This window comes from Rutidosis leptorrhynchoides, chromosome 4, assembly GCF_046630445.1.
Source record: "Rutidosis leptorrhynchoides isolate AG116_Rl617_1_P2 chromosome 4, CSIRO_AGI_Rlap_v1, whole genome shotgun sequence".
In the NCBI taxonomy this organism is placed as follows: Eukaryota; Viridiplantae; Streptophyta; class Magnoliopsida; order Asterales; family Asteraceae; genus Rutidosis; species Rutidosis leptorrhynchoides.
The window spans coordinates 478999780-479022660 of record NC_092336.1 but is presented as its reverse complement, the minus strand read 5'-3'; the positions used below and the strand labels follow the sequence as shown (position 1 = coordinate 479022660).

General features: G+C 37.6%; 1 protein-coding gene across 1 annotated transcript; it reads left to right on the top strand.

The window, feature by feature from the left end:
- Positions 1 to 16825: 16825 nt before the first annotated feature.
- On the top strand, positions 16826 to 22095 carry LOC139844553 (sphingosine-1-phosphate lyase). Its single transcript, XM_071834775.1, has 14 exons — positions 16826 to 17104; positions 17363 to 17408; positions 18040 to 18191; positions 18492 to 18551; positions 18640 to 18864; positions 19531 to 19672; positions 19773 to 19915; positions 20038 to 20164; positions 20298 to 20313; positions 20838 to 20945; positions 21042 to 21096; positions 21208 to 21354; positions 21618 to 21696; positions 21819 to 22095. Exons 1-14 carry the CDS (start codon positions 16905 to 16907, stop codon positions 21939 to 21941), a joined length of 1623 nt encoding a protein of 540 aa, XP_071690876.1. The 5' UTR covers positions 16826 to 16904; the 3' UTR covers positions 21942 to 22095.
- Positions 22096 to 22881: the final 786 nt, after the last annotated feature.

The window sequence follows — 22881 nt, the reverse complement described above, 5'->3', positions numbered from 1 at the left end:
AGGATGTATGGCCCTCCGATAGTCACTACACCCTATTAACGTTGTGCTGAAATTTCTGACCTACTTGCACTTAAACCGTCGCCACGGTCAAACGAAGACGAGTTAGGTTCTGAAAATTGGTCAGCTGTTAGGGAACTCATATACGGAGCCATAGCCACTGACCATGCGTAGAGGTAGTAGCAGCTGAACGAAGTCAGCCTATTGTTTCGATCTCTATTCTCGTCTAACTTACTTAGCTTTTATGATGATGAATGATGATGATGATGACACTTAAACTTATTTTATGCACTATTAGAATTTATAAAGACAACCTACTGACCTAGTAACATTTGATTTAGGTTGACGACCTTTCGGACCGACTTACTACTTGCGTACATTCATTACCGACTTTACCGCTTTTATCACTGTGAGTTATAGCATCCCTTATTACTACTTTTACTATTTTTGGGACTGAGAATACATGCGCTTTTTACGATTAACGTGTTAGGCACGAGTACTTAACTTTATATGTGTGTGGGTTATATAACGGCATAAACATTCCCTTTAGCACGGTAACGTTTAGTCATTGGTCTTTGAACTGGTGAACGCGAATCTTAGATATGGATCCATAGGGTTTGACATCCCCACTCCGGCTAGTCGCGCTAGCATTTAACGGGTGTTTAATACTTCGTGAACATACGCACTCGCCAAGTGTACTTTCAGGGGGTTATAAACGTTAAGTCTAGTTACCGGGTGCCCACGGTTATGCATATACTTTTCATACTGTTTTGATACGCTGTTGCAGCACTGAAATCTCGTGGCCTATCTTACGTTACTATTACAACTTAAACTATAGCTCACCAACATTCGTGTTGACTTTTTAAGCGTGTATTTCTCAGGTGCCTAGAGGTTTATTGCTTTCGCTGTTAGACTTGATGTCATGCTGTTTCACTTGCTGTCATGCTGTTATTGAATTGCTGTTATGGACCTACCGTACTAGTTATCCGCTGCATTGCTAGAGATGTCTCAAATTATGAAACTTATGTTTTGCATTCGTAAACTTATGTTATTTTGGAATAATGGTTTGTAATAAGTCTTACGACATGTTATCTTTGTAAAACGTTATCTTTTTAATGAATGCAAATCGGTTTTCAAACAGCATATAGTGTTTGACCTTGTAATGATCCTGTTGTTGATGATCCGTACACGATGGTTTTGTACGGGGCATCACAGTTGGTATCAGAGCATTGGTTGTAGGAAATTAGGTTGCATTAGTGAGTCTAGACCGGACCTAAGTAGGATTCACTAATAGGACTAATCTACAACTAGCTTGTTTACTTGTTTCTGCGAGACTTACTGCATGCTACTGATTACTTTTACTGCTATGATCTTACTGCATGCTATTGCTTATCTTTACTGCCATGCGAACTTGCTGTATGCCTATTTCTGCCTTTGCATGATCACTATCTGCTTTCACATGTTATCTCTGATTAGTGCTGATTGCTATGCTAGGTTGCTATAGTGCCTAATACTTGCTTGCTTATGACTTACTGATATGGAAAATTTATTTTCCTTGTTCAGATGTCGGATATTCCACCTGTCATCATTTTGGACAGCTATTCAGACTCGTCAGCCACCTCACCTACTGCTGCTACTGACACACAGATCCCGTTAACCAGTGACCCCGGTGCTTCATCCTCCGGAACCAGCAGCCATACACCTGTACCAGTGGTTACCACAGTTGGAGCCCAGGACCCTCCGGAGATTCCAGCTCCAATTGCCCCAGTACCTCAGGAGCCACAGCCCCGCCCCGGTGGTGTTGTGATTCCCGGGGAATACGGGGACATTTTGTTCCGTAATGAGCATAACCATTGGCGCCGACGCCTTCCTGATGGACGTGTCATACCGATCCCACCTTTCAGATACCGGATCATGACTACCGGTCACCGATCGCCGCCACCCCCAGCTGATTCATCATCCGACGAATCATCCACAGACGACACTAGTGACGACGACTCCGACGAGGAGAACCTTGATGATACACCTGTGCAGCCACCCTCCACCCCGCCGAAGAAGCGGTACCATTTCGATGGCACCGTTATTCCGGGGATCAACGGAGGTCGAGCGTTCACTAACGCACATGGTCAGCGTCGTAGGGTTACTGCCTGTAAGCGGGTCGTGCCTTACCCAGCTGATCCGTTCGTGCGTAAGCCTTACCGCCATACAGCATCTACCTCTGGAGCCGGACCATCTGCACCACCAGCACCTCCTGCACCAGCAGCACCGCCTGCTCTACCAGCCCCTCCCTCTATCGAGGAACTGGCGAGGGAGGTGGGGAGCCTCTGTGCTAGGGTGACTGAGCTCGAGGAGCAGATGTCCCATGTGCTGGACATCCTTTACCCACCGTCACCATAGAGCTTTGTAGTAGGTTTCATTTTGTAATCTCGTTGTAGTTCCATGTTTTCCTTATGTAATGTACGAACTTATGTATGCAACTCTTTATTAATGGAACTTTGTATTGTTAAATTCTTGCACAGTGTTCTATTTACATTACTGTATGTTGGTTTTGCGGTATTTGTGCCTGGTTGCGTTACTTAATTGGCATGCGTTATGTTGTTTCCCTGTTTACTGTATACTATATTATTATATATTAAATGCTGAATTTTGACTTAAGTCAAAATTTCTGTTTCGAAGGGCAATGGCAAACACACGAACAACACCCACACCAGCTCAAATCGAAGAGATGATTAATGAACGAGTCGCCGCAGTTTTGGCAGAAATGAACCCTCAAGCTGAACCACCGCCGGTTATCCAACCCGTTCGAAAAGATTGTACCTACAAGGAATTCCAGAGCTGTAAGCCACATAACTTCATCGGAACTGAGGGGCCTGTTGGTCTCACAAGATGGTTTGAAAAGCTTGAATCAGTATTCCGAGTCAGCAACTGTTCCGAGTCTAACAAAACCAAATTTGCTTCCTGCACGCTATCTGATGGCGCCCTCACATGGTGGAACACCATGGCTCGGGCACAAGGTATTGATGAGGCATATGCTACGCCATGGGAGGAGTTCAAAGCGGCTATGATTGATGAGTATTTTCCGAGAACCGAGATACAAAAGATGGAAATAGATTTTATGCAATTGAAAGCTATTGGCAACGATCTCGATGGTTACAATCAGAGGTTTCTTGAGTTAGCTCTTATGTGTCTTACCATGGTCACCCCGAAATTCAAGCGTATGGATAGATACTTTTGGGGACTCCCTAAGTCCATCAAGGGTAATGTCACCTTGTCCAAGCCACCGAATGTTTCCGAAGCAATGCGCATGGCGCATACACTCATGAATCAGATTCTCATCGATGAACCGGAGAAGTCCAAGTCTGAAGCGGGTAGTAGTGACAAGCGAAAGTGGGATAACAGTAAGGGGATGACCTATGATCAAACCCCCGTTAAGAGACACAACAATGGTGGAAACCCCAACCCCGGCACAAGCTCCAACCCCAACTACAAAGGTACCCTACCGCAATGCAAGAGGTGTTACAAACACCACACTGGGTATTGTAATGCGGTATGTGAAAAGTGCAACAGGATCGAACATGTTGGTAAGAACTGCAAGATTCCCATCCCAGCTGCAAGGACAAACCCAAATGGGCCAAGGAAATGCTATGAGTGTGGACAGCAGGGCCACTTTAGGAATGATTGCCCCAATAAGAAGAAGGACGGCGGACCACCGCGTGGTAGAGCTTTTAATGTTAATGCAAGGGATGAATGTGAGAACCCCGACTTGGTTACAGGTATATTCACTATCAACAATCTTTTAGCTTCTGTCCTATTTGATACTGGTGCCAATAGAAGCTATGTATGTAGACACTTTTGTGATAAGATAAATTGGTCATTAGTTCCTTTAAAAGAAAGTTTGCTTGTCGAGGTAGCCAACGGTAAACTTGAAAAGGTTGACCAAATTGGCCGAGGAGCTATTATTAACATAGCTGGTGTGGATTTCGAAATTGACTTGATACCCATCAAATTGGGAAGCTTTGACGTGATTATCGGCATGGACTGGTTGACTAAAGTAAGGGCCGATGTTATTTGTGGAGATAAAGCTCTTTGTATACCACAAGGAGATGGTGAGCCACTAGTTATATACGGAGAGAGATGTAGTTCGAAACTGAACCTCATTAGTTGTATGAAAGTGCAGAAGATCATGAAGAAAGGATGACTTGCCGTTTTAGCACACGTGAAGGCTTTAGAATCATAGGAGAAGAGTGTGAATGATGTGCGAATCGTGAATGAATTACCTGACATCTTTCCGGAAGAGTTGCCTGGATTACCGCTACCCAGAGCAGTGGAGTTCCAAATCGATCTAGTGCCGGGAGTTGCACCCGTAGCTCGTGCGCCGTATCGTCTGGCACCTTCAGAACTGCAAGAGTTGCAGAGTCAACTGCAGGAATTGCTCGACCGAGGGTTTGTCCAACCGAGCTCGTCGCCTTGGGGTGCACCTGTTTTATTCGTGAAGAAGAAGGATGGATCTTTTCGCATGTTTATCGACTACCGCGAACTCAACAAATTGACGATCAAGAATCGATATCCTCTTCCCCGAATTGACGATCTTTTTGATCAGCTGCAAGGATCAAGTGTTTACTCTAAGATCGATTTGCTATCCGGTTATGACCAGTTGAGGGTAAAAGAGAGTGATGTGATGAAGACTGCGTTTAGAACCCGCTGTGGTCATTATGAGTTTCTCGTGATGCCGTTCGGATTAACCAATGCACCAGCCGTGTTCATGGACCTCATGAATCGTGTCTGCAAGCCATACCTGGATAAGTTCGTTAACGTCTTCATAGATGATATCCTCATCTACTCCAAGAGAGAAGAAGAACATGAGCAACATCTTCGGTTAGTGCTCAAACTCTTGAGACAAGAGCAGCTTTATGCCAAATTCTCCAAGTGTGAATTTTGGCTGAAGGAAGTCCAATTTCTGGGTCATATTGTGAGTGATCAAGGTATCAAAGTTGATCCCGCCAAGATCAAGGCTATCAGCATGTGGGAAACCCCCACTACTCCGACTCACATCTGCCAATTTCTAGGTCTTGCTGGTTATTACTGAAGGTTCATTGAAGGTTTCTCTTTGATTTCGCGTCCTTTGACTGCGTTAACTCATAAAGGGAAGAAGTTTTGTTTGGGAAAAAGAACAAGAAGCAGAATTTAACCACCGCACCTATCTTATCTCTTCTTGAAGGTAGTGACGACTTTGTTGTGTACTGCGATGCTTCGAAGAATGGTTTTGGTTGTGTATTGATGCAAAGAACGAAGGTCATTACCTATGCATCTCGTCAACTGAAGGTCCACGAGCAAAACTACACTACTCACGATCTCGAACTTGGAGCCGTTGTCTTCGCTTTGAAGTTGTGGAGACACTATCTTTATGGGACAAAGAGTACCATATTCACCGATCACAAAAGCCTCCAACACATCTTCGATCAGAAGCAACTGAACAAGAGACGGTGACGATGGATTGAAACGCTAAACGACTACGATTGTGAACTTCGCTACCATCCAGGCAAGGCCAATGTTGTAGCTGACGCCTTAAGTCGAAAGGAGAGGACGGTACCTCTTCGCGTTCGGGCTCTGAACATCACCATCCATTCGAACCTCCACAGTCAGATTCAAGTAGCCCAAGAAGAGGCTCTCAAGGAGGAGAACATATCTCGCATATACCTGAACATTCTTGTCTCTAAATTCGAGGTTAATGAGTCTGGACTCCGATGTTATGCCGGAAGAATTTGGGTACCTCGTTATGGAGATCTACGGAACATTATACTTGATGAAGCCCACAAGTCGAGATATTCGATTCATCCAGGAGCTGGCAAAATGTACCACGATCTTAAGGAACAGTATTGGTGGCCAAATCTTAAGAAGGATGTTGCAACTTATGTTGGAAGGTGTTTAACTTGTTCAAAGGTTAAGGCTGAACATCAGAGGCCATCTGGATTACTTCAGCAACCAGAAATCCCACAATGGAAATGGAAAGTAATTACAATGGATTTCATCACGAAGCTACCAAAGACGGTGGGCGGATACGATACAATCTGGGTTATCGTTGACCGTCTTACCAAATCTGCTCATTTTCTAGTGATGAAAGAAACATACACAATGGAGAAACTTGCTCAACTGTACATCAAAGAAGTTGTATCTCGTCATGGTGTGCCTCTATCAATTATCTCAGATCGTGATCCCCGTTTTGCTTCCAGATTCTGGCGTTTATTGTAAGAAGCCTTGGAAACTCGTCTCGACATGAGCACCGCGTATCTCCCCCAGATCGACGGTCAGAACGAACGAACGATTCAGACTCTAGAGGACATGTTACGTGCCTGTGTTATTGACTTCGGAAAGTCTTGGGAAAGGCATCTGCCGCTAGCCGAATTCTCTTACAACAACAGTTATCATTCGAGTATTAAAGCCGCGCCTTTTGAAGCGTTGTATGGTCGTAAGTGCTGTTCTCCCATTTGTTGGGCTGAGTTAGGCGAAGTGCAAATCACCGGACCCGAGATAGTCCATGAAACGACGGAGAAGATTTCTCAGATTCAAGCGAGACTTAAGACGGCCCGCGATCGCCAAAAGAGTTATGATAATCTTAAACGTAAAGACTTCGAATTCAACGTGGGTGACCGAGTAATGTTGAAGGTCGCACCTTGAAAGGGTGTAATCCGTTTTGGAAAGCGCGGAAAGTTAAACCCGCGATATATTGGTCCTTTTGAAATTTTGGAACGTGTTGGACCCGTTGCTTACCGTTTGGATCTTCCGACTCAGTTGAGTGCCGTTCATCCTACCTTTCATGTATCAAATTTGAAAAAATGTCTTGCTCCACCGGAACTTATCATACCATTGGAAGAACTTACCATTGATGACCAACTCCACTTCGTGGAAGAACCTGTCAAAATTATGGACCGTGAGGTCAAAACCTTGAAACGCAATAAGATTCCAATTGTCCGAGTTTGATGGAATGCCAAGCGTGGACCTGAGTTTACCTGGGAGCGAGAGGATCAAATGAAGCAGAAGTATCCTCACCTTTTTCCGACTCCATCACCATCAGCTTAAGTTTCGGGACGAAATTTCCAATAACAGGCGGGTAATGTAACGACCCGACTTTTTCGACTTGCTTTTATGCCTTGTATTTTAGCGAAACTGCGTATTTGTGCGTACTGTGTTACTTTATTACTCCAGAACCTTGGCACGCGTGTTTTATATTCATATATACTTAAAAACATGTCCTGGGGTATGTAGAATGCTTAACTTGTCCATTGGATGCTTTATAACCGTTTGTGTTACTTGCCGTTACGAATAAATCGCGGACTGCGCGCACGTTTGACTTTTGTCGGAATCGGAACTTTTGGACTACGAAATATTAATTATTATTTTCTAATAATAATTACCTGGGCTTTTGGATACTTAATTTTATTTATTTAATTGCTAAAGCCCAATAGTTAGTCTTGTTGGACTTTCTACCTTGTTGGGCTCAAGCCCACCCTACTCTAGCTAGTGACCCAATTAATTAGCCCAAGTATTATTACTAGTGGCCCATAATAATAAATAAATAATAAATTAATTAATTAATGAATCATACTAGCATAATGGATAAGGTTTATCTAAATGTTACATAAGATTCTAGCAAAAGGACACATTTTAGACACCATTAGCCAAAAAACAAATTTTTGTCTCCCCCTCCCCCCTCTAATGCCTTCCACCACCACCACCATGGTCTTGGCCACCTCATCAATCCATGTGATCTTCATTTGCCTATAAATACTAGCCTTTAGTCCCTCATTCCAACACTTGATCATTTTGACTTTTCACACACTTATTCTTTCTTTCTTTCCTAGCTTATAAGTTTTTCTTTTCCTTCCTCTTTTCTTCTTAAATTCGTGTACATCATCATCATTATGTGGAAGATCAAGTTTCTTCTAGCTTTGATCTTACTTATATCTTGTTGATTCAAGCATGAATCTTTCAAGAACATGGAAGATTCAAGCTTTTTAGCTTGAATCTTCATATCTTTTGTAGATCTACTTCTTTTATACTTTAATCTTTCTATTTTATGATAAAGATTCAAACTTTTGTTTGTAATCTTCATGCATCTTCAAGATCCAAGCTTTATGCTTCAAGATCTTCAAGAACAAACAAGATGCAAGATTTCTAGCTTAGATCTTCATATCTTTTTGTTAGATCTAAGTTCTTTTTGCTTTGATCATGTTGTTTTGTGAAAAAGATTCAAACTTGTGTTTGTTATCTTCATATATCTTAAAGATCCAAGCTTTATGCTTCAAGATCTTCAAGAACACTTAAAGGTTCAAGCTTTCTAGCTTTGCAACCTTGTAACTTGTGTGAAATGGATCCAAGCTCTCTAGCTTAGGGTTCCATCACCTCATTTGACTTAGATTGTGCTATTACTTGTTGAATTAATGTAAAGTTTGTAACTTTAGTTGTTATTGTGAATTGAAATTGTGTTAAGACTAAGGATATGATGTAACCTTGGTTCATCATCCATCTAAGACTCATGAATGAGTTGTGTTCTTACTTGGTCTTAACATATTGTGTATTGATGGTGAATCTTGGTCAAAAGTGATGCTAAACCATCAGCGAATTGTACACTTGAAGCTACAAGCATCAAGGATGAGAACCGTGATGAGCATCAAGCACCAAGAACCCCACTGGAGCACTTGTCCACTGATTTTCATTTCTGATCAGACCATCTGGGCTACTTTAAAGTTGATTTTCATTTAGTTCGGTTCGAGTAGATGATTTTCCATTTAGGCCTCGTCTTAATCCGAGTTACGGTTTAGGATTTATGGCCCTCCGATAGTCACTACACCCTATTAACGTTGTGCTGAAATTTCTGACCTACTCACACTTAAACCGTCGCCACGGTCAAACGAAGGCGAGTTAGGTTCTGAAAATTGGTCAGCTGTTAGGGAACTCATATACGGAGCCATATCCACTGACCATGCATCTTTTTTATTTACGTAGAGGTCGTAGCAGCTGAACGAAGTCAGCTTATTGTTTCGATCTCTATTCTTGTCAAACTTACTTAGCTTTTATGATGATGAATGATGATGATGATGACACTTAAACTTATTTTATGCACTATTAGAATTTATAAAGACAACCTACTGACCTAGTAACATTTGATTTAGGTTGACGACCTTTCGGACCGACTTACTACTTGCGTACTTTCATTACCGACTTTACCGCTTTTATCACTGTGAGTTATAGCATCCCTTATTACTACTTTTACTATTTTTGGGACTGAGAATACATGCGCTTTTTACGATTTACGTGTTAGGCACGAGTACTTAACTTTATATGCATGTGGGTTATATAACGGCATAAATATTCCCTTTAGCACGGTAACGTTTAGTCATTGGTCTTTGAACCAGTGAACGCGAATCTTAGATATGGATCCATAGGGTTTGACATCCCCACTCGGGCTAGTCGCGCTAGCATTTAATGAGTGTTTAATGCTTCGTGAACATACGCACTCGCCAAGTGTACTTTCAGGGGGTTATAAACGTTAAGTCTAGTTACCGGGTGCCCACGGTTATGCATATACTTTTCATACTGTTTTGATACGCTGTTGCAGCACTGAAATCTCGTGGCCTATCTTACGTTACTATTACAACTTAAACTATAGCTCACCAACATTCGTGTTGACTTTTTAAGCGTGTATTTCTCAGGTGCCTAGAGGTTTATTGCTTCCGCTGTTAGACTTGATGTCATGTTGTTTCACTTGCTGTCATGCTGTTATTGAATTGCTGTTATGGACCTACCGTACTAGTTATCCGCTGCATTGCTAGAGATGTCTCAAATTATGAAACTTATGTTTTGCATTCGTAAACTTATGTTATTTTGGAACAATGGTTTGTAATAAGTCTTACGACATGTTATCTTTGTAAAACGTTATCTTTTTAATGAATGCAAATCGGTTTTCAAACAGCATATAGTGTTTGACCTTGTGATGATCCTGTTGTTGATGATCCGTACACGATGGTTTTGTACGGGGCATCACATCTAACTTGGTACGGGATTTAGAATGTTAACTTGTTTATGTCATGCGGTCGAGGCATGAGTTCGTTCCGGTTTAGGAATGAAGCGAGACTTAGTGCTCGGTTTGGTAGATTTGGTAAATCAAGGATGATGTTTTTAATCGGAAAGGTAACTTTGTGTAAAGTCGCCTAAGGGAATTGTGTGAATCTTCGGAGTTGTGGAAATTGTTGAGGACATCGAATTTGGACGGATGTCGGAGGACCATGAATTGTGGTTCCTGTTCGTTAGAATGGCAAGGATCACGAGGACTTGATCGAGTTTAAGTGGGGGAGAGTTGTAGGACCCAAATATTTATGGTACATAATGTATTTATGGTGTACGATGCATGTATGAGGTGTACGAAGCATGTACGTGTCACTTGCTCGAATGTCGAAGGAAACTGGACGTTGTCTGAAGTAACAAGGTGTGTGCGTATCTTTTCAATCCCAAATAAAGTTTGTGTTGATGTTTCAAAGCCTTACCATTGGAATAAAATCTTATTACGTTTCCAACAATATTTGATTCATCGAAAACGGAGTTACGGTCGAAAAGTTATGGCCAAAACAAGTTGCTGAAACCTGTTTTGGGCTCGACCACAAATTCCAGTTGTCTGGAGCGGCGCTCCACCTTTTGGCGTGGCGCACCGATTGCCCCTGAAGCATTTTTCAGCCTTTTTAAAAGGTTCAAATGAGGGGTACTTTGGTCTTTTCATTTAGGGTCGGTTTAGGGTCACCAAATCTGATCTAGAACTCCATTGGAGCTCATTTCTCACCCACACAAACACTCTCATCCACATCTAGAGAGAGAGGAAGAGTTCTAGAGTGAGAGAGCTTGAATTGGAGAAGAAGGAGTTGGATTCTCACCAAAGCTCGGGTTTTAAAGTTGTTCATCTCACTCCTAGCTATGTTTTGGTAGTATTGGTAAGTTCTAACTCCGAATTTCATTTGTTAGATTTGATATTCAAGTTAGGGTTTGAGATTGTTAGTTGTAAAACCCATTTGGTTGATGAAGAGGGTTTATGGAAACTTGCTATTTTGATATTTGGCGGGTTTTGGGTTGGTTAATGATTTAACCATGTTTAAGACTTGTAAATGGTGTGTAATCACTAGTGTTAGTGATTATTGGTGTTTTGGAAACCATTAGGGTTCTTATGGTTGACTAATTTTGACTAGAGTCAAAATTAGGGTTTGTTGATGATTATGACTCAATTGCCGATTTAATAAGGTTTATAAACTTAAAATAGATTAAGATGAAGTATAAAACCGAGTTAAATATGTTTTGGTGTCGACACTTGCTAATGGTGTGATGTTGATTTCTTATGGGTTAAAATTAGGGTTTAAGTGTCTTTTTGGGCAAGATAGGTGTTTAACACCTATGATTGGGTTTAATTGGCATATTAGGACCATTCTCACTTGTGTTAGTGATTATTGGTTAGTTTGGGCACGGTTTGTGCTTGGAAGTGCATTTGGGTCGAAATTGCACTTATTGGTGTTTTGGGCATAAGCTAGAGCGTTTAGCTTATTTGTTTGTGAATTACTTAGGTAATTTGCATTTGGACGATTCGGAGCTCAAGCGGGATTGCTTTTCAAGTAATCGAGGTGAGTGGAATATTTATACGCTTATGTATATAATTTGGTTGCTTGTGTGCGATGTGGTAAGTGACATCCGTTAGGATTCACTTTTCGTGGACCACATTTGAGTTGGGAAAAATATAGTGAGTGATATCCGTGTGGATAGCTCTTCGTTAGCTATAATCGTTTTGTGTAAGTGGCGAGTGATAAACGTATGATCTATCACTCTTTGTCGGCCACGTGTGTATATATATGGTGTTTGGAATGTGGTGAGTTATATCCGAAAGGAATGACTCTTTGTTGACCACGATTGGAGGTGAGCATGTGACGAGTGATTAACGTTTGACCTATCACTCTTCGTCGGCTACATGTGTATGTTTAGATATGTGGTGAGTGATTAATGTTTGACCTATCGCTCTTCGTCGGTCGCATATTTGTGTTGGGGTAAGTGGTGAGTGCATCCGTTTGGGGATCCGCTCTTCGTTGGCCACTTATCGTGGGATGGTAAGCGGTTTCGCTTTTCGTCGGTCATCCTTATGATTGAGGTAAGGGTTAACGTTTCGGTTGCACTTTTCGTCGGCCTCATGGTGCGTAGTGGTGAGTAGTTAACGATTTTGACCTACTACTCTTCGTCGGCCACGTACGCGTGCGATGGGTGGTGAGTAGTTAACGATTTTGACCTACTACTCTTCGTCGGCCATCATCGAGTCGAATGTCGACATTGGGTAAATTGGGATGTGTACTTTTATTAGCATTGTACGTATTTGTATTTGGCGTATATTATTGTTGAGATCTCTATGCTAATGATGTTGACTTGTTATACGTACGATTATTCGTTTGTTCGATATTGTGGTTTGCTAATGTTATTGTGTTGTTGTGTAGGTGTATGCAAGTAATTGGATTATGTATGTATGTGTATAAGTATTGCATTCACTAAGCATTAGCTTACCCTCTCGTTGTTTACATTTTTAGGTTCGGAGGCGGACGTGGCAAGGGTATGCTCGGGATTTAGATGATTTCCCTTTTTGGTTGCTTGCTTGGATCACTTTTGGATTCGACCTAGGATTGGGTAGTTTATCCCCAACATCATGCTCGTAGTTTTATTGGAACTTAAACTCATTTGGGTCGAACTTGTATTTTGTAATCAAGGGGTAATTTGGGCATATGTGGGCCCGGTGTCGTAAAACTCAACTTTATTATTGAAACATGATGGTTTTACTTATATTAATGTATTGTGAAAAGCGTTTTGTCTAAATACGTCGGGAAGTGGTCAAACATTTTTGCATTTGGGACTTTTTTGGACAGCGGGCTGCCAGACCCATTCTGCGCGCCGCGCAGGGAAATGGCGCACCGCGCCACCTGCTGAACAAAGAAATTTTTTTATTTTTGCATATTTCGGTTGCATAAGGGTTGGGTTGTTACAGTCATCTTAGCTTCATAGTTTTTGCCTACTTCCGCCTTATGTTCCTTAGTCCATTCTTCCTCGGGTATATATATTTTAGTTTTCTTATCATCACCAAACTTAAATGGAACATAATCACCTTTAGTAATAATGTTCCAATAGTCTATATCTTTGGAATGGACCTACGTTTCAAATCGATGCTTTCAATAACAAAATCCTTCACTTTCAAGAAGTGGAGGCCTTTGCATGGAGCATCCTTCACTATAGTTCAAGTTCTCAAATTTTTATTCCATGATCTTAAACTCTAAGATTTGCAAAAAATAGTTTTAATTTTGAATTAGTAATTTTTGATAAAACGTTTAGAGCAACCGCTCTGATACCAAATGTAAGTAACTAGAGGGGGTGAATAGTTACTTAGCCGATTTTTCAAAATTTTCTTTGCGTTTTGTTGAACTTGAACTTGATGTAGTGTGATTTGAAATGTTTGTTCTCTAATAATACTAACAATATAAATATATGTAAAACTTGTAATAAAAAAGATAAGAGAATAGAGAACAAACACAACGATTTATAGTGGTTCGGGAAGATGTTACCTAATCTTCCTTAATCCACTCCTCAATTCTATGAATTGAGATTTTTCTTCACTATGATACTCCAAACTCGGTGGAGTGTCCGGATACAACACTAGTACTTCGATAAGCCGCAACTCGTGAACTCTTACGTCCCTTTGAAGACTTCACAATCACCTATAGCTCTTACCACAAGATTCTAATGAACTATCCTAGTGAAAACACAACTATCCTCTAGATTCCTTTAAGAAGATAGTTTACAAGTAAACTTACAACTTTAAGCTTACAAGTGCTTTTGCTTGAATCACTCCAAAAGATTACAATTTAATTATAAGAATGAATCAGTAAGTATGAGAAAATATGAGTGCAAGAGGTGAGTCTTCAAATGTTTCAAGGCTTGGCTTTTATAGGAAAGAGAAATCTGCCTGGAAGCTATATGGCTCGCTGCACGGTCGACCGTGGTTCGACAGTGTACCTCTGACATCTGATTCTTATGGCCGTTTTTGTCCTTTGAAAATTTTCATTTTCCCTTGTTGAATAGCTGCAACTAAAGGCCAATTACTTCTGAAATTATCCTCATTACCCTTTATGTTTTGGACATAAGCTTGGAAGTTGACATGTCCATTAAAGAAGAAAGTCTTCAATCTTTGACCATTTGTCATTGATTACCAAAAGAGGTAATTGCATATTTTTGTCTCTTGACAAACCATTATCTTCCAAAAGCTTCATCAACCTTTTTTAATTAATTGTCATTTTGCTTATAGGAGTATCTTGCCCTTTAAGACATTCTTACAACTTAAATGAACTAGTTTGAATCCAGTTTGAACATAATGATTCTTGTTACAACTTGACTAGACTTGAACTTATTACATTCTCATACAAATAATGATACATAGAATTAATGGGAGAGCAACTCTTTAATTGAAACTTTAATGACCATTATTAGTATGACACTATGTAATAGGATAAAGAGATATGACACTTGAGTGTTTTAGCCTAAATCAAGCTTAAAATGTCATTAAGATGTCACTAGGTGTGATTAGTAAAAATTAACATCTTTTTGTTCAAAACTCTTTTGAGATCAAAGAGGGCAACTATTATAAGCATGTTTAAAAAGGTTTTGTAAATTATAGATGTCGGGAACTAGTCAAACTTTATTTGGTCAACATTGGTAACAGAGAAAACTGCGGTCGGGCTGCGGTCGTCCGTGAAGTCAGCCGTAGATTTACAGTTTTAGAAAAACTTGAACTCGTTGGTACAGGACACACACGGTTGTTTTCACGATCGACCGTAGTTCAGCCGTGTAGCTTTTTACCAAGATAATTACTTATGTATTGGTCTTTTGCTAGAGATAGTTTAAGCTCATGAACTCATGTCGTCCTACATATGATTAACTACTTAGTTCTTGTGTGTCATCATCAAAACAAAGTGATTAACCTTTGAATATTATGATTTGAATCTTAATCAACATATGCTTTAAGAGTAGTAGAGGTAATACCATTCTAGGTCATACTCTGTAAATGTTTGTTGATGTAAAAAATTGTGATCAGTTACCTGCTAAATAGGTAAAACTAAGTACGTGTCAATTTCTGAATTAATATAGCTACGCGAATAGTCTACATAATTTGCTCGTTTTACGTGTATAGTTCCTGAGTCTAACAAACACATCGAAAGCCTCCAACTCTGGTGTGTGTCGATATGGTGGGGGCTCAATATCATACAGTCATTAAAGCAATTAATTTACTATATATTTAACTGCTACCTGATCGTTTTTAAAAAAATAATAATAATAAAATAATGATGAACATTATTGTTGGTATATATGTATTACTCTTCGTATTCTGAAAGGTAAGTGATCATCACACACTACTTTTTAATTCATCTACACTTTTGTCTCACAACAGTTATACTCCTAAATCAATCTAGGAAGTTGAACTTATATTATTGTTTTAAGTATAATTAAGGGTATAATAGGTAATTAAGTGTACATGAATTAAAAAGTGGTGTGTAAGATCACTCATCTTCCTGAAAAACTAGGAAGAAAAAAAAAAAAAAAAAAAAACTAATCCTTTTTCTGTTTAGATATTGGCCGCTCACAATAGACAATTTTGTTCAACATCTTTTTCATTTGGGTTAACTAGTCGGTCTCAGTTTCAATTGGAGTATTGACTGTTCGTCCATTTTACTTGGTGCTAAAGTTCCACGATTTTGTTGTTATCAACACCCAAACAAATTCCTTTACGCAATACCCAATAATATACTCCGTATAATATTAAAATTTAAAATTATATATTAATTAAATTATCATTATCATTATCATTATTATCATTATCATTATCATATTATCCATTAGGCAAAACTTATCAACAGTATCAGTATCAAGTATCAGGTCATTTTCGTCACTTCTTCTTTTTTTCCCCATTTCCTTTTTCCCAAAAAAGACCCACACACTTTGTTCAAAAATTAAAATCGGCCCACCTAAACAGGGGGTAAAGTGTCAAATCAACATTTTCATAAAAATTCTTAAATAACCTCCACTCAAATATTCAACGGATCATATCTTCTTGCCCGCAACGAGTTAAATTTTTCCGATACTATCGTTAAACTCGAAATAACTTTACGAACACAATGTCACTAACTATACGCAAAACGGACGCTTTTTAAAAAACGTTAAATATTTGAGTCCACCTTTCATACACGTTATTATTTCCTCACGGGCTCCGTAACTATTTTCATCTATTAACAACATATACATATGGGTCTTATTATTTTTTTAAAAAATTATTTAGTAATTTTTTTGATATTACTTACTAAATATTCTATTCTTAAATCATACGGAGTGTTAATATAAGTTAACGAGTTAATTCGTTAAATTTTAAAAATAGCGAAACGCGGAAATACACATATATTGTTAATTTAAGATAACAATTAAATCTTTGACGGGTTATACCTTTTCGTTCGACTCGAGTTGCGCTTTAACGACATCATCGTTAGTCACAAAATAATTTTGCAAAATAAACGCAATAAAATACATTGAAAACCGAAATCCGGCGCGAAGCTATTAAAAAACTAGTTAATATTATTTATTAAACTATTTAAAAATATTAAAATAGATAAGTAGTAATAATAATTTATTTATTGCTAAGCCTGTTGCTTGCACATGTACACCTCTTAATTAGCTTTCTTTTGCAACAAAAAATAAGAAATAAACAAATCATTATTAAAACCTCATCTTACACACTAATCCCATATACTTGTACTATTTCATTTCAGTACTTATTAAAACCATTTATAAATCGTAAAATAATGGAATCAACGATTGTTCATACAATGATTCGATTACGCGCTTCTGCTAATTCGTTTTTATCACAATTTGAACCGCTGGCCATCGTTGTTGCTCCTGTATTATCATTCTTCATCGCTAGGATATTGCAATCGAGTATTGAACTAGTTCAAGAAAAAGGATTTAAATCAACTGTTATTGGATTCTTCATGACACTTTTTAAGTAAGTATGTTAATTAATATTAATATGTTAATTAATTAATCATTTGAATTTGAATTATAGAATCTACGTTTTTTTGCTTGTTAGGGATTGATTTATTGTTTTGACTTATCTCGGTTTCTTATTTATTGATTTCATTGTATGGTTCACCTGAGTTGTATAAAAAGTTTATTAGTTTTTTTTTTTTTTTTTTTAATTGTTACAAATTTCAATAAAAGTTATATACGTATTATATTTTGTTTGTTTAAAAATTAATAATAGGTTGGTACCTGGTGTGAAGAAATATATTGATGCTGAGAAACAAAAGGTATGATTATATATTATGATTGTATTGTATGTTTTGTCATTGAAGTTATGTATTATTTATGTATCTATATAATAAGATCAGGTTAATTAAAGAAATCATACTGTTTGAGTGATTTGTTAGTCATACTGTAGTGTAACTGTGTAAGTCATGCATATGAACTGTAAACATATGTAATGTTATAAATTATAAAAACATAGATAAATAATGGTAAGAGCTTTATGTATTAGACCTGTGATGTTCAAAATCAATGATTAATTTGGTTTTAATCACTAAGAATTAGATATGGTTGATATTTTTGATGTCAAGCCGTTGTAGAGATTAAATTAGTTTGTTAATATTTGTATTATAATTAATGATTATGCAGTCATCATTCATTTCTCATTTGCCATTTGGCAAATATCAAAACTTAGTTTGACGTTCTAGATGAAACGGTTTTAAAAAAAAAACATTGTTGTTATTATTATTCTAATTCTAATCTAATGATAATGTGTACCTTAGATAAATCCAATAGAAGATGGTCAAAGTCATCTTTATAATGTTAACCAAGAATAAGAATTTGTTATTTCTGAAAATATGGACTTTTTAATAATTTTCTATAAAGAAAAAGGGTCTGTTTTTGTATTAAACACAGGTTGTTGATAAATTACAATCATCTGGTAAATCTCAAAGGGATGGTTTGAAAACCGAGTTACCGAAAAACGGATTAGGAAGTGCGGTTATTGAGCAAATGAAGGACGAGAAACTAAAGGATCTAGCTTGGCAGGGCAAATGTTCTGGTACAGTGTATGTTCTCAACCTTATGCTGCACTATCATTAATTTATTTTTTTATTTATATCTAACTTTAAATATGTTTCATTTTCTGGAACTTCCAATAAGCAAAAATGCATAAATCATTATTAGAGGTAGTGTAATGGATCAAAATTGGGTCCGGATCATAACATATAACATGTAACTACTGTACACTTTGGGTTGCATTGACTAAATATTGTCAACAGTAATACACTTTCTGCAACTAATTACCTATTTTACTTGTTTCCCGTTGTAGCTGTTTTTTTACTAAAAAGATTATACTTTTTTTGCAGGTATATTGGAGGAAATGAGTCAGAGGGTCACTTTTCTTTGATAAACGAAGCATGTTCAATGTTAGTAGGATGCATGCTTTCATATCATACCTTTTATTCTATGTTTTGTAAAGGATAGAATACTTATTCGATAATAATTGCATTATAGGTTTGCGCATACCAATCCTTTACATTTAGATGTATTCCGAAGTGTTGTAAAATTCGAGGCGGAAGTAGTTGCGATGACGGGTGCGCTTTTTGGAAGTAAAGAAAAGGCATCGGGAGGACAAATATGTGGCAACATGACTTCAGGTGGAACCGAGAGTATTTTAATGGCTGTTAAATCATCACGTGATTATATGAAGGCAAAAAAGAACATTACACGTCCAGAAATGTGAGTTTGATCTTTACAATTTTTAATGTGGTTTGGATTGTAATTCTGTTTTCTGTTAGAGAAGTGATAATTTGGCCGGGCTGGGGTTCAAAATGAATAGTTTTTATTTGCGGTTCAAACTTGATCGGGTGGGTCTGACCTGGCAACACTTGTTTGTTTGGGCTAAGTCCAAAGTTTTTATGTGCATGTCTCATTCGTCAAGTCGACCCACTGCAACTTTCTTTGTCTAGTTTCTATTTTTTGTTAGTAATTCGTGCATTAAATATGTAAATGTATTAATATAAATAAATATTAATATATAAATATAAGATACATTTAAATTTACATTGTAGATATAGAAGTAACGTATATAATATAAAGAGTTCGGATTGGTTCAGGTTTTTTGGTCAGATTTTAATGAGGAAACCAAAAACCTAACTATAGTTTCGTTCTTTTAGTAATAAAAAACCAAACTGTTGGTTTTTAATTCTGTTTGATTTATTCTAATTCAGTTTTTTCGGTTATTTTTGGTTTTAGGTTCGGTTTATGCTCACCTCTAGACCAATGTGACCTATTTTCTTTTTAGCTAATTTTCTATATCTGACTTATTTGACCCGTGATCAATAAAAAAACTTGGATATACCACCTACAATCTTTACGTACGTACTCTGTTTTTTTTGGTTGCAGGATAATCCCTGAATCTGCACACTCGGCTTATGACAAGGCTGCTCAATATTTCAAAATTAAGTTGTGGCGTGTTCCTGTGAATAAGCAATTTCAAGCAGATGTTAAAAATATGAAAAAATATATCAACAAAAACACCATAATGGTATGCAATTGTTTAACTGATCAACCAATTGTCATTTTTCATTCTCTTATAAATATTTTTTTTACGGTTCTTACTTGCTCAAACTTATTTCACAAACCAGATTGTTGGATCAGCACCAGGTTATCCACACGGAATCATTGACCCAATTGAAGAGCTCGGTGAATTAGCATTAAGTTACGGGATCTGTCTGCATGTAGACCTTTGTCTTGGTGGTTTCGTGTTGCCTTTTGCACGTAAACTTGGGTGTGATTATCTTTGTTTTACCTTCACAACACTTTGCATGATCAAACTTATATTTTTTTGCTACTGTGCACTTTGCTAATGGCTAAATCTAATAAAAAAACACTTTGTCGTTATAATTGTAGATATCCTATTCCACCATTTGATTTTTGTGTACAAGGAGTTACATCTATATCGGCAGACTTGCATAAGTATGGATTGGCACCTAAAGGGACTAGCGTAGTTTTATACCGGAATCACGAAATTCGTAAGGTAAAAAGTCTAATATTTTAGTTTTTTGTTTGATTCATTGAATTTATTTGGTTTTTTTTTTATTTTTGTGGTATCTTGGTAATGGATGTCCTGTGGAAATTTGCTGACCGTTGTATCATTTTGTCTAAATCAGCATCAATTTGTTGCTGGTAAGTTCTGTTCTTCAGACACTTTTTTTTTTCTTCTTGGTTTATAAAATGAGTGCATTATATGGTAGATTTAAGTCATTAAACTTGTTGAGTACCCATTGTATAAAGTCTACCATTATAGAATGGGTGGGTTTTGTTGTGGGTCGATATTGGTTAGGTTAAAACATGTTATTTTGGATGCTGTTCAAAATGAGACGTTTCAGTGTAGATTTTTTTAATCTAATTGGTCATTCCGTGTATCCAATTAGATCATAAAAGACTTACAGTATTAAATTATGAATTAATATTTACATTCTTTGAATAAATCAATTTAGGTGGTTACACATTTCACTTTGGACGCCTTTCAATACACTTGACCTTATATTTAGTTATCTTTTATTAGTTTCACCCCTTTGACCCATCTGAAATAATACCCAACCCAACCCAACCCAACCCAAATTGTACCAATAGAAGGAGATGGACATCTACAAATATACAATGACTTTAGTGTTTTTAAAGAGCTTTTTTTTTTTCTCCTTTTATAGTTACCGAATGGTCTGGTGGTCTGTATGTGTCTCCGACAATTGCTGGTAGCCGACCGGGAAGCGTCATTGCAGGGGCTTGGGCAGCCATGATTTCTTTAGGCCAAGAAGGTGACATATTAAAACTTTGATCCAATAGCTTTTGGCTATCTTTTTGTTACATTTGTTAAAATAAAAATAACTACTATATTGTTGGCTCTTTTGAAGGTTACCTTGAGCACACAAGAGAAATAATGGAAGCGTCAAAAAGGATACAAAATGGGTACTCCGCTTAAGTCCTAATAATCACATCCCATAAATATTGCTCATTATAAAGAATTTTTTATATAACTTATATTTACCTGTTTTCCCATTTTTATGATAATGATCATAGAATAAAGGAGATACCCGAGTTGTTTATCATTGGAAGGCCCGATATGACGATTGTGGCTTTTAGCTCGAAGATTATCGATGTATTTGAAGTGAATGACCAACTTCGCTCTAAAGGCTGGCATTTAAATCCCTTGCAGAGACCCAATGGGTAAACTATCTCCATCTCCTTTTATTTAATTTTACCAATAATCATATTTATCGCGCTCACTGATTATTATTAGTATTAATTAAAAGACGTACACAAAAAACATTTCTGGGTCAAATTGACGACCATACCAGTACAAAAGGTTGTACATTTGATCCGAACCCATTTTGACTTACAATACTGTAAAGGATATTAGTCTTGTTCTGTGAAGTTATTATTTGAAAATGGCATCTTGAAACTTTTTTTTTTTTTTTTCTATTTTTCAGCATTCATATATGTGTGACCCTTCAACACGTACCTATAGTTGATGACTTCTTGAAAGATCTAAGGGATTCAGTGCAAATTGTAAGTGATCATGTAACCAAAGTTTCTTTACCTAACAACAATTCTAGACTTTACATCTTATCTATAGATGGTTCCTTTTCCATTTAAATTTATATTGTATTTAATATTTAATATTTATTTAGGTGAAAGCAAATCCGGGGCCAGTAAACGGTGGAATGGCACCAATATATGGTGCAGCCGGAAAGATACCGGATAGAGGTATGGTTAATGAGTTACTAGTAGACTACATGGACAATACATGCTGATTTTCATTGTTTCCCAATTGTTCTTTCGAAGGGTAGGAAAGTAAATTGTGTGATGATGACTTGTATACAATTATATACCACAGAATTTTTTGATGTATAAGTGATAAAACAGTTGTAAAATCATCTTTATTTTATACAATCTCACATTGGTTTTAAGGTCTTGTTTCTCAGTTTCAGTTTCAGATTTGTTTTTGGCGAAGGCTTGTACACTAATTACACCTAGTATGTATATACTCCACGTCAGCTTATATGTCAAATGAGACTAACTTTTAATTCAAATTTCTACATTGTAACAAACAGAACATGCAGTCATATGTATAAAATGATTGCAATGCATGTGTAGAATGATGTAAGAAAACAGATCTAAACCAGCATGTAGTGATATTGTTGTGATTTTTACCTTTAAAGTTTGAATCTATGGCATTACTGCCGTTTACATCGCTCGTTAGTGCAACCCGGGAATTGGGTCGTCAATCATTTTTCATTGTTAGGTAATTTAAAGTTTTGTAACAACGTATTATGTAATTTTGTTTTCTTAGAAAAATGATAAAATTCTGCTATAAAATATGTTTTTATGAAATGTAAATATTTATTTGGGTGGTAATACAATATGAAAAGGGCTAAGAAAGATTGAGTTGCAGCTCAGCTCGTATTGACCTGCCTTTCTTAGCGAGAGGTCAGGTGTGTGACTCCGTTGGGCTGCAACATTACACTCAATATTATCCTTGACCTGAAGTATCAACCCAGGTCGCCTTCCGCTTATAGTGGGGCAGCGGGGAGGTGGGGTTTTACCGGTCATGCCCCTCAGGTTGGTTCGGGTTTCCTTCAGGGCAGTAGTTGGGGGCGGGTTATGCAACTACAAGAGATGAACGCGTGGATAGTTAAGTCCTTCCCGAGTGATCCCAAACTGATGTCCAAAAAAAGGGCTAATAAAATTCTT

Bases quoted from the DNA above. Each gene is read 5' to 3' on its own strand.
- LOC139844553 (XM_071834775.1), top strand. From the start codon at position 16,905: ATGGAATCAACGATTGTTCATACAATGATTCGATTACGCGCTTCTGCT. The intron at 17,105-17,362 runs GTAAGTATGTTA...AATTAATAATAG, and splicing joins TTCTTCATGACACTTTTTAA to GTTGGTACCTGGTGTGAAGA. The intron at 18,865-19,530 runs GTGAGTTTGATC...TTTTGGTTGCAG, and splicing joins AACATTACACGTCCAGAAAT to GATAATCCCTGAATCTGCAC.